The sequence below is a fragment of the Clinocottus analis genome, unplaced genomic scaffold (genome assembly GCF_023055335.1).
Source record: "Clinocottus analis isolate CAN_PGR_092001 unplaced genomic scaffold, fCliAna1.0.p SCAF_5, whole genome shotgun sequence".
Classification (NCBI taxonomy): Eukaryota; Metazoa; Chordata; class Actinopteri; order Perciformes; family Cottidae; genus Clinocottus; species Clinocottus analis.
This window is the reverse complement of record NW_027176207.1, coordinates 10,487,050-10,499,475: the sequence shown is the minus strand read 5'-3', so window position 1 is coordinate 10,499,475 and position 12,426 is coordinate 10,487,050. Positions and strand designations below refer to the sequence as shown.

Genomic DNA, 12,426 nt, shown 5'->3' with positions numbered 1-12,426 from the left:
ATGACACATTGTGTCAGAGTAAAACAGAAAATGCATATTTGTATTATAAACTTTAATATATATATATATATATACACACACACACACACACATATATATATATATATATATATATATATATATATATATATATATATATATATATATATATATATATATATATATATACACACACACACAAGGGGTGTTACAACTTACAGGTGTTACAACAATTGAACCTGGTGCAAGATAAACTTTGTTTGTGAAAACATCAACAATCTTTTTTAATCAAATAACATATGTCTACATGAACACATTTGGTGACACGATGTAATGCCCTTTTAGTTCATTTTATTTTTTAGAAAATATTATAAGATAACAAGAGATTGATATAACACAAAACCAGCAAATAGCTTACATCAATAAGTATATATATATATATATATATATATATATATGTATATATATATATGTATATATATATATATATATATATATATATATACACACATATATATATACACATATATATATATATATATATATATATATATATATATATATATATATATATATATATATGTATATATATATATATATATATATATATATATATATATATATATATATATATATATATATATATATATATATATATATATATATATACATATATATATATATATATATATATATATATATATATATAATGCATGGTGTTTCTACTTCTATCTAAGTAAAGGACCAGAGGCGAAAACCTGTCGGTTAGTTTAAAGCTTCGCTGTTACGTCTCCCGGTGAACATGTTTGATCCAGCTCAGCCACCGTACGTGTTGTGTTTGTTGTTTCAGTGAAAGCAAAGATGGCGAACGAGCTGGACAGAGTACGAATCTCAGCTGCGGAACTCAGAGCTTCAACGTCGAGTTCAGTCGATATTACTGACTGTCAGAAAGGTGAGATTAAGTGAAGTCGATAACTGGAAAGAATACATTCGTGAAAAAGTTGATAAATACAAATAAAGAAGTATTCCAAGTTAGCTTAAAGTAGCCTACGGAGTTGCTAAGTTTGTAAGCAGCTAATGTTGTTAGCTAGCGCGCTATCTGCCGTTACCCATTCTTTGGTCTCGCGCGCTCTGTTTTAAACGCCCCCTTCCACCATAACGGCACCAGATGCACAACTTACCGTTTTTTCTAATCACCACACTGTTCATTATATTTTCTCCATTTACTTTATGTTTATTAGTAGGACGAACGTGTCTGTAATATGTAACGTTAACGTTGAACGCTGTGAGGACAGAAAAGCTCGATGAACATTAACTAATCCTTAAACAACAAGACATTTAGCGTTAGCTATTAACTAACTAACGCCAACGGCTGTTTAAATGTACTATTAATACAGCTTTGTTTTCCACAAAGGTTTTTTTTATTTGAAACTTACCGTAGAGCGTATTGTGTGTTTCTTGTGCTGTGGGAAGTTTATTTGAAGCAGGAATACTCAGGGAATGCTTTTTGACATTTAGGTTACTGTTAAGGTATTTAAACAAATGTTTTATTAGTAGTCAATTCAACATACACCGTTTTCCGCAATACTTGTTAACCTCGATCTCCAAATTCATATTAATGACAGCTGGAAATAGTCCCCAAGAAATGCAAATATTTTTGTTTATTTGATGTATTTGCGATTTTTTTTTACTATTTATATCTTGAGTGGAAATGAATGCGCTGGGTGCCACAGACAGGGAAGGGATGTCAGAACATACTGAAAGATTGTCTGAGGCATTTTTAAATTAGTTTTTTTTTTTCATTTATTAACAAAAAGAGAAAAACAGAAATTGTCAAGCATACCACTCCAATACGCAATCTTTTTTGTGTTTGTGTTTTTCTTTCTGCAGAGAAGCAAGAGGAGCATCTAGTAGTGAACAAGCAGCATAGGAAATGTGAAGCAAAACGCACTGAACTGCAGCGCTATCAGCCGGTAGCTGGACATGGACGGTGTCACAGTGACAGTGAAGAGGGAGAAACTGGTCAAAGTGATCCCCTACCTGCTGATTTATATGAACATGGTCACCCATCGCAGATTAAGAAAAGAGTGGTTTTAGAGAGACATGGGTGCACAAATGATAAGGGAGAAACCAACAAAAAGGAAGGAGACAGGATGAGAGGTGATGGCAGTAACACTCATAACTATAGAAAGGGAATTCACTCACAGTCTAAATCAGAAGCACATAAAGAAAAAGTCGTTGTTAAAAATGGCAGTGAACACCAGGAAGCTGCTGGAGCTTCTAAGGCAACACGGAAAGCCCGCAAACCAGACCGAGAATTGTATCAACCTGGGAGCCGAAGGAACAACCAGGGAAAGGATTCTGGAGTTGGACAAGAGCAGGATATGCCTATCCCCAGCCAGAATAAGCAGAAAACTGAGCCAGAATCCCAGTTTTGTACAGGGGAAAGGGAGGGAAACAAAAAATCATCCGTACAGAAGCAGGGAGGGAAAGCTAAAGAAGTAAAAGATCAACTGGAATATGTCAAATCAAAATCCAGTGAAACAAACAGAAATCATGGGGGCCAAGATGTGGTAAAAACACCATTACCTTCTAATGATTCAGTTGAGAAAATTACAAGTAAAGTAGAACAGCTCTGTGTGAATGAAAGGGTTAAAGTGGAATGTGAAGGCCAAGCCGTTGAAGACTTAAGTTGTGGGAGAGAGGAAACAATTGATAAGGAAAGGAGAGACCAAGGGGGAGGAACTAAAGAGATGAACGAAAAGGTAGAGAAGAAGAGGGAAAAGGGAAACCGCAGAAGAAGAGGGGATAAGGAAAAGGAAAGGAATCAGGATTCCAGAAGAAGAGAAGATGAACCAGGTGGTGTAGGAAAGACTGACCAGGGGAAAGCTGAGAAGGAAAGAGACAGAAGAGCAGCAGAAACGGATAGGGATAACAAAGCTGGTAAGACAGGAGACGCACAACAAAGCAAAGGAAGAGAGAATCGCAGAGAAAGCAGAAGAGGAGACAACAACAACCAGTCCAGAGTTGCTGAGAAAGATGCTAAGGCAGAAAGAAATGCAGACAGGGTTGTTGAAAGAGGCGATAGAAACAAATCCAATGTAAACATCACACCGACCTCAAAACGCTATTCCAAATCGGATATACGGCGCTCGCGGAATCGAACTTACAGCAGTAGTTCTGCGAGCAGTGTGACCAGCCTGGATGGTCCTAGACGAGGGATGGATGTGGAGAGTATGAAGAGTACCCGCTTGGAGCCTATGCACAATAACAAGGAAGGGATGGCAAATAGTGGAGAAGGACGAAGGCGTCATTTACCAAGCTGGACAGCCAATGGGGACTCATCTACAGAATCACCGGAAGGGAGTGAAATGAGTGACATGGCAGAAGATAGGAGAAGAAGAGGTGGGGCAGAGGAACTAAGAGCAGAGAGGCGGAGGGAAGAAAGGAACCGACCAAAAGGAAACAACGGTGGAGGTCGGGGAATTCTTAGGGTTTCTCTCGAAAAAACGTCCGGTACCGCATCACAAAGCGGGATATCACAACAACGCAAGCCAGTCTTGGTTCCTCGTGGCAGAGGTGGGGGTATCCTGGTGCTTCCAGCTCGCACAGACCTCTCCAATTCCCCTGAGGTCGGGCAACGACTTCTTTTTGGTGGAATTAGGGGAGGAGGAGCTTGCAGGAGTAGAGGAGGCAGAGGAGGAGTGAGACGACTCTGGGATCCAAATAACCCCGACCAAAAACCTGCTCTTACCAGCACCCAATCCTCACAGCATTTATCTCTCCAACAGCCTATATATCTTCAGACAGGGACTGGATATGGTCAACTTCACTTTCTGGACACAGACGATGAGGTAGCAGGCAGTCCTCCGGTCCCGCAGGGTGAGCACTTTCGAACCCAACAAGCTGCTGCCATGGCTTATTACAAATTCCAAAACTCTGACAACCCTTACTGCTACCCCATGTCTACAAGCAACTCACATAGTCCTGGCACTACCACCAACCAACGCTATCCATATCCTTATCATATGGGGCCCTACCAAATGGCTCCCCCGAATGGTATGTACCCGGGTTCTGCTGTGGGTCAGTTCTGTGGGAGTTATAGGGGAGCAGGTTATTCCCAGCCTGGTGCAGGAGGTAGTTTAACAGCTGAAGAGGCGGAGCAACAAGCCAGAGGAGAGCTGGGGAGGCTGCTGAGGGCTGCGGATGCCCAGGAGCTTCAGCTCAGTAACCTGCTGTCCAGGGACAGAGTGAGTGCTGATGGACTGGATCGCATGGCCCAGTTCAGGTGAGAACAGGGAGTGGAAAAGATGTGTTGGTGGCTTTTTCCTTTTTTGTTTGTGTGTGGTGGTTTTACTCTTTTGTCTTACACTTGTTTGGCTGTCAGTTTCCTTTACTGACTTTTTATGCCCTACTGTTTTCTAGAGCTGACCTTTTGGGACTATATGAGCAGGTCATCCTGACAGACATCGACTTCTCAGACTCTCAAAACGTGGATCAGTCTTTGTGGAAGAATGTATTTTACCAGGTTATAGAGCGCTTCCGGCAGCTACTTAAAGACCCCACATGTGACAACACCCCTCATATCAGAAACATGCTCCTTACGCTGCTTGACGAGGTAAGGAATGTGTGTACAATTCAGACATGGCAGGGTTTCACAAAATCAGGAGGTTACTGCAACTAACATTGAATATCTGTGTGCCATGTTCTTGCTTGAGGATATGTCAAGATAAATACTTATTAACTAGTCTCTATTGGGATTTAATGGGATACACAGTTGTTACTTTGCTTAGTATCTGGTTATACAATGGATCTGTAAACTCAAATAAGTACGATACACAGTGTATTTATATACTGTCCAAAAATCTTAGAAATGTTTGTGTCCGAAACCATTCTGCAACTTTCTTGTAGTGGTAGCAGGTCACAACAACATTATTAGAATACAAGTACAGCTTATAAAGTTTGTGTGTGTGTGTCTGTATATTGTATGTGGTGATCATCGTTTGTGTTTTACAGGGTGCGCTATTCTTTGATGGGCTGCTTCAGAAGCTGCAGACAGTGTACCAGTTTAAATTGGAGGATTACATGGATGGGATTGCTATCAGGGCTCGGCCATTACGTAAAACGGTACAACAATACTCCTTTGGATTTATATATATGAATTTTATTTCATTTCCATTGTGTATGCCTGAATTTGTCAAATGCAATCCTTTAACCAAACATTGTATTTTGTTAAATGTGAAAGCTTTTCTTTGTCTTTTTCAGGTGAAGTATGCTCTTATTAGTGCACAGCGATGCATGATTTGCCAGGGAGATATAGCACGTTACAGGGAACAAACCAGTGACTCGGCCAACTATGGCAAAGCTCGCAGGTAGGCTGTACAAACATTCAAGAGCAAAAAATCTTGTAACTGGTGGTAACTAGTTTTTCCTAAGCCATAGTAGAACTATAGTAGACAAAGCTAAATATTACATATTAGATGAGAACCATATAATTTAAAGTAGAAGCAGGAAATGTTGAAAGTCTGCATCTTCCACAAAATCTCTCTGACAGTATCTCATGATTACACATTTTCATTTTTTTGTAGCTGGTACCTGAAAGCCCAGCAGATTGCCCCCAAAAATGGACGACCATATAACCAGCTGGCCCTATTGGCAGTCTATACAGTAAGTGATGTGTAGTTTAAGTAAAGATGGTAGGTTGAGAACAAATGTTTGAAAAATACAACTTAAAGAGTAATGGTCTGTTCTCACCCACCCAGTGAGCGTCCTTTTGCAGGATTGCTCCCTTATGTTACTTGCTTATCACTTTTTCACATTTACAGAAGCGAAAGTTGGATGCTGTGTATTATTACATGCGCAGCTTAGCAGCTTCCAACGCCATCCTGACTGCAAAGGAAAGCCTGATGAGTCTGTTTGAGGAAGCTAAGCGCAAGGTCAGACATAAACTTCAGTCGTTTACTTGTGACAAATAATTTACCATTTTTCTTCGACCAAAAACCTTAGGGAGCGTAAGTGCTTCTTGTTTACAGACTTTGTTTTTGTAGGAAGAGCAGCTTGAACGAAGGAGGATACAGGAGCATGAAGGAGGCTCCAGGGGGCCGGCAGAAAGAGGAAGAGTAAGAGGGGAAGATGGAGAACGTGTGGAAATTTGGATTCGCACCAGCAGACAAGCGGCAACCCCATCCTCTCATAGAGGAGGTAGTGAATCCAGCAGAGACTCTGAACAGGATGGAGAGCTGGGAAGTCTAAGCGCTAGTGATGTAAGATCCCTTTCTTTCTTTTGCTCTTGCTCTCATTTGTTTTATGCCTTTACTTGAATGCATTCAAAGAAATTGGTCTCTGTGTGCACTTTTTTATGTTTTCTTTTTTCCCTCCCACTATTACCTGCAGAAAACTCCCACAATGTTTTAGAGTTTCATTTTCCCCTCTCTTTGTAGTTTAATTCATTATTTCCTTTGCATTGATTTTTTTCTTCTTCCCACATTTGATATGTCATTTGTTTATTTCTTTTTTTCTAATTTTCTCCCTTGTTTTTGTTTACTAATCTTTTGTTGTTATCACCGTCCATTTGTTAAATGGATAGGCGGCTTTTACTCCCTCATCTTTCATCTTTTAGATATTTGGCCCTTTTTTGGTTTGTTTTTTAGCTGTTTGCAATGATTCACTGTATTTTTTTTATGAAATGGGACATTTTCTCAAGAGTTTATCTGGTGTAGTTGGACAACCATTTATCCTCACATTTTGTTTTGGTGCCTACTTGTAACTGTAACAGTGGTGCAGTCCATCTCCAGTTTACACTGCTTCTGTTTAGTAATTTTCAAAGCATCCTGTTGAAAGAGGCATTGGAACTGCAGCTCTTTCCAGCTGCAGTACCTTTTTAGTCCATTTCCTCCCACCCTTATTGTTCAAATCTTCGGGTATAAATGGTGACATCCGCTCCAAACTTCTCTGTGCTTTGTCACAGTCACTGGATGAAGTCATGTGTTTCCATGTCATGAGTTGAAAGGCTTTTAGCTAAATACAACTGTTTCCCACAGATTAGTAATGCATAAATTTCCATCCTTCTCTTCCCCCCCAGCTAAATAAGAGATTCATTCTGAGTTTCCTGCATGCACATGGAAAGCTCTTCACTAAAGTGGGGTGAGTGTTGTCTCATGTATTCCAGCTCTTAAATTCATAGACTGAATAAGTATGAATTATTTATTTTTGTGTATGTGTGTCTGTGTTTTTTCCTGTATTTTTTTCTAAATGTGTTTCTTGCCTACACAGCATGGAATCTTTCCCTAGAGTGGCGAGCCGTGTTCTGCAGGAGTTCAAGATGCTGCTCCAGCATGGCCCCTCCTTACTGGGCTTCACACACTTGCTGCAAATCATCACCATCAACATGTTCACCATACACAATGTCCACAGCAGAGGTGATACTGCTCACACCACTATGATCATCAAACAAGAAATATTACTCCAAAGCTTAAAAAAGAAAGATTAATTAATAACAAACAAACATCATTACTTGCAGCCTTTCGTCTCTGTCCCTTGTATACCACTCATCTGTGCTTTATGGGGGAACTGGGTTGTACAACAGACTCCTTCACACAGACACACACAAACACACTCACACAGAGAGAGGGAGAGAGACTTGGCAGAGATAATAAAAAAAAATAAACACACAAGTCATTTGTAATGTTTACAGCAACGGTGTTGAGGGAGTAGTTTTAAATTCTTGTTTCTGTTTGCCAGGTGAGGAAGGAGAAGTGCGGTCCGTTTTACAAGAGCAAAGCACTTCCCTGGGCCTTGGCATGTTCGCACTACTGGTGCAGCGCTGCACAGAGCTGCTCAGGGATACTCCTGCAGGTACGGACACACAAAGCTCCACACATATCAGTCACATTTCTTAAAGTTGTGGCTCTACACTCCTATCTAATTTAGGTTTGCTGAAATTAGGGTCTAAGTGTTGCATTTAATTTAATTATCTTTTTTTCTCTTTAAGAACCAGTCCCCATGGCAGATGGAGAGGAGGAGGACAAAGGGGAGCAGCTGGAGGGTATGGTGCGGGTCTCTGCCTTTCCAATGGACCTTAGAGAACTACTGCCAAGTATCAAGGTCTGGTCTGACTGGATGTTGGGGCAACCCGACCAGTGGAACCCACCACCCTGCAATATAGAGTAAGCATTTTAAACCTGGAGTAACTCTTTTTTTCTTGTGAACACACAATTGACATATTTTCATGTTTAAAATTAAATAAAAAGATTAGACATTAAATATTGTTTTATAGTCTTTTTAGATTACTACTATTGGTTCTGCTTATAACTTCTACTGGTACTTGTACACAAACATCCCATACCAACTCTCTTCAGATAGTAGTTCTTTATTAATATACTAATTCCTCAGCATCAGTTTTCCTTCTCTATCAAGTTGCAGCCCTGATGTTTGGCAGTGCCTGGCTGACCTGTGTAACATGCTGGCACGTGTAGACCATGAGGAAGTGCCGCTGTACAAAGTCGACACTGAAGAAGTTGAGGGAGATGAGGAGTTGACTGTACTGCAGTTGAAGGAGGATCGGCTGCTTGCTGGCTTTGTCCCACTGCTTGCTGCTCCACAGGAGCCTTGTTACACAGACAGACACACTGACATGGTGAGCTGAAAAAAAAGATTTTTCTTCTTTCACCTTGAACATGCCAGATTTGACCCAAACCCCTAATTGTCCTCTTCCAGTTCTCATGCATATATACCTCCTTTCTCTTTCCTTAGGCAATAGCAGCAGACTGTAAGAGAGTGACAGTGCTGAAGTACTTTCTTGAGGCTTTGTGTGGACAAGAAGAACCTCTGTTGGCCTTCAAGGGAGGCAAATACATATCTGTGGCAACTTCTCCACCTACCCAGTTAATGGATACAAGGAGCAGGCAAGATTCTGTAACGGAGAAAGAGGTGACTGATTTTCTCCTACTCACCCTCTAAAATACTATGTTTTAATCTCTGGCTGCACAACATTTGTACAAAATCGTGTATATTAAGTCTACACTGCAGTTCAACATTTTGTTGAAAATAGTGGAAGCGAAATTGCTGAAAATGTGTCTTTCTCGTGTCTGTTTGGCAGGCTGATGATGTCATAGTCGAGGAAGGGTCGTCTCTCTCCGCATCTGAAGGAGATGACGAGGCGGGAGACGATGAGAATGACATAAGACAACTGAAGGCACGACATCACGCCCTCACAAACAAACTGGCACAGCAACAGAAGCGCAGGGATAAAATACAGGTAAAACAGACGTTTATATTCAAACCAATACATTTCTATTAGGGCTGCGCAATGTTGAAAGAATTTAACTGATTAATCGCATGATTTTTCTATGATTATTTGCATTATGCGCCAAATTCAATAATAATTAAGTAAAAACTAGTGTATTGCACGCTATTATTTTAAAGTAATGTTATCAGAACAATATAACAGGCACTCTGGAACACTAGCAAGTTAACATAATTACATATGTATAGTATATAAATCAGTTTTCTTTTTTTTTGTATTTTATCAGGGACAATAAACAGTGTGTTCAGCAGTAAGGGTCCTTGTGAGGGACAAGCCACTATTTCTTTTGTCCATGTTCAGTCTGTTGCATACCTTTTTTTGAAGATGTATGTTAAAGACCAGCAATTAATTAGGCAATAAGTGCTTTTCATGTTTTCCAGTCATTTCAGTTTTTCTTACTCAGTGATAAAAGTCCAGTTTGTGTTGGCTTAAACAAGTGCACTGAACATCTTCTGATGTGTGGAAAGTTCTCCTCTTTGAGAGAAAAGTAATGATCCAGAAGTGATACTGACTTAAAGTGCTCTGCCATAGTTGATCAGACCACGGGGTCAGGAGCTTTGTGCAATTAGTGTTCAATCTGGACACGGAGCCTGCAGCGCGAGCCTGCTGGTAGACATAACAGCCCTAATTTCGATGTTTGAATATTGGTCTGTATGTCTGAAAGGTTATATGTGAAATGGCTGATAATAATAAAAAGGACTTTTAAATCAAATCTCACATGTGTGTGTTCCAGGCGGTGCTGCAGACAGGCGGACAGTTGGAGCTGGAAGTGAGGCCTCTCTTTTTGGTTCCAGATACCAATGGATTCATTGATCACTTGGGAGGGCTGAAGAAACTCTTGCAGTGTGGAACATACATAATAGTTGTGCCACTTATCGGTAAGACGGAAACAAAAAGAGGAAATAAATGAATGGAAGTAAGATGGATGAGAAGGCTTAAATTGTGTTGTGACATGTTTAGAATCATGAGACTGCCCAATGTATCTGATAAGTGTAGAAAAAGAACATATTTGCTTACGTATACTTATTACTTTACTCGTGGTGCGTTCGTCCACAGTGATAACAGAGTTGGATGGCTTGGCTAAAGGCCAAGACAACTTTGGGGGAGGACTGGGGTCAGGAGGACGCAGCACTGGCGGGCGTGGCAACTATAATGTTAGTGCGTCCCATGTGCGGGCCGTGCAGGAGAAGGCCCGGTTGGCAGTGGCATTCCTGGAGAAAGGATTTGAAGCCAGGGAACCGCACCTTCGGGCCCTGACAAGCAGAGGAAATCAGCTTGAATCTATTTCCTTCCGCAGTGAAGACACCTCTGGACAGCAGGTGAGGGCCCAAATAATTATATCTCAAACTGTTTCTTTCATAATATTTAGTCTTATTACATTTTGGTAATTTGGTTTCAGATTGTGCGATGACATGAAGCTTTTTCTTTCGCTGGGAGGCAGTGGTTAACTTCTGATTTGAAGATTACTACTTCTGTCCTGTTTTTCTTTGACTTAGTTTTCTATTTTTCCTCAGGGTACCAATGATGATGTGATTCTGTCCTGCTGCCTCCACTACTGCAAAGACAAGGCAAAGGATTTCATGCCTGTTCACAGAAGTATGTAACATTCATTCAGTGTACATATTTTCTAACATGCAAAAGTAAAATCTGATGTGAATGATGTTTCTCTTCACGCACTCACAGATGGGACAGTGAGGCTCCAAAGAGAGGTGGTACTCCTTACAGATGACCGCAATCTGCGTGTCAAATCTTTGACCCGCAACGTCCCAGTGCGAGATATCCCTGCTTTCCTCAGCTGGGCCAAAGTGGGCTGAACCAGACTAAGCTGGAATCAAAGGAACCCAACTGCTGAAGCCTGCTTGACTCAGCCACGAGAGAAGACACACTTAAGCAGAGAAGGAAGAGGAGGAGATGACTGGGGAGAGGAAATGATGAAGAAAGCGTAGAACCACTTCATCTGAAATGCAAGCAAGTCCAATGAAAGCAGGGTGGTTTTACTGAGCTTTTCCCCCTTGTGATGAAGTGTGCGTGTGTGTGTGCATGTTAAGATCAGTGGGCTTCCCCAGAAAGAGACAGGGAGACTTGACAAGTCTCAGGAAGGCTGGACTGGAAGGAGAGATGAAAGAGGTGGAAATAGAGTGGTTGGATTTGCTAGTTGTCTGGTCCAGCCTTGAGCATCTGCGCCTAGTTGGTGAGTGTGTACTCTGCAAGCAGTGTGAAAATTTGAGGCTTATGATAGAATGAGACAGAGAGGGGGAGAGCGTTTATGGTCATTTAATTGATTAAAGACAACAGCAATGAAGGCCATAACTGGCTCGTCCACACTTCTCATCAGGCCCAGTCGCATAGACTGCTTTGGTCTCTACAGCTGAGGTGAGATAACGGTAGGTGGAGAGAAGCACAGCTGGAGGGTCTTTGTCCGTACACTAAGTGGCTGATTGTAGTGAGGGTTACTTGGGCCCTTGTGCAACTTCAGCACCTCAAAGTTATCACATGCCGCTATGGCATTTCCTGCTAACTCAGGAAGTGTTTCATTCCTGTTTGGTAACTTGAGTTGTTCCTCCAGCTTGATGCTGAAATTAAGTCAGGATACATGTTAGAAGGACATGTTTTATAAAACCAACAACAACAAACCATTGACTTAAACTTATTTTTTGTTTTTTTCTTGTTTTCGAGCTCATGTGTAAAGAGTTGTGTTTCTTTTCTTAGGGGCCACATCTCCATTTTGTTGAAATTTGCAATAATTTCTCAAAACAACCATGATTTTATCATTTTTGTTTTGTAACAGATCTGGGTACACATGTATTTGTAATTGTTTCTGGTTTTGAGCTGCGTGTGTGTGTCTATATATATATATATATAGATATATATATATATATATATATATATATATATATATATATATATATATATATATATATATATATATATATATATATATATATATATAATCTCAAGACTACGGTTGGTTTGTAGTGAGTTTTCAGTTTTGCAGAATATTATTTTATATTGACTATCTTTATGGGATTTAGCCCTTTGAATACAATTCAAAACATTTAAAACAAACAATCTATAATGAAAATGTGAAAATACTGTTGGACCCAGGTCTGCCTTAGACAGCCATGAGGTTTGAAGAAAGCTTG

At 40.4% G+C, this 12,426-nt stretch overlaps 1 protein-coding gene across 2 annotated transcripts; it reads left to right on the top strand.

The window, feature by feature from the left end:
* The first annotated feature begins 828 nt into the window (after nt 1-828).
* On the top strand, nt 829-12,121 carry smg6 (SMG6 nonsense mediated mRNA decay factor). Of its 2 annotated transcripts, none has more exons than XM_068600281.1 (19): nt 829-931; nt 1,870-4,267; nt 4,405-4,597; nt 4,996-5,106; nt 5,245-5,351; nt 5,568-5,646; nt 5,805-5,915; nt 6,027-6,242; nt 7,061-7,122; nt 7,252-7,397; nt 7,720-7,833; nt 7,970-8,144; nt 8,395-8,614; nt 8,731-8,907; nt 9,077-9,235; nt 10,017-10,161; nt 10,340-10,602; nt 10,798-10,879; nt 10,967-12,121. In XM_068600281.1, the coding sequence occupies exons 1-19, from the start codon at nt 841-843 to the stop codon at nt 11,095-11,097; spliced, it is 4,980 nt and encodes a 1,659-aa protein (XP_068456382.1). In that variant the 5' UTR covers nt 829-840; the 3' UTR covers nt 11,098-12,121. The 2 variants fall into 2 exon arrangements, with proteins under 2 accessions (XP_068456382.1, XP_068456381.1); XM_068600280.1 differs by having other exon boundaries at nt 8,377-8,614.
* The last annotated feature ends 305 nt before the right edge of the window (nt 12,122-12,426 follow it).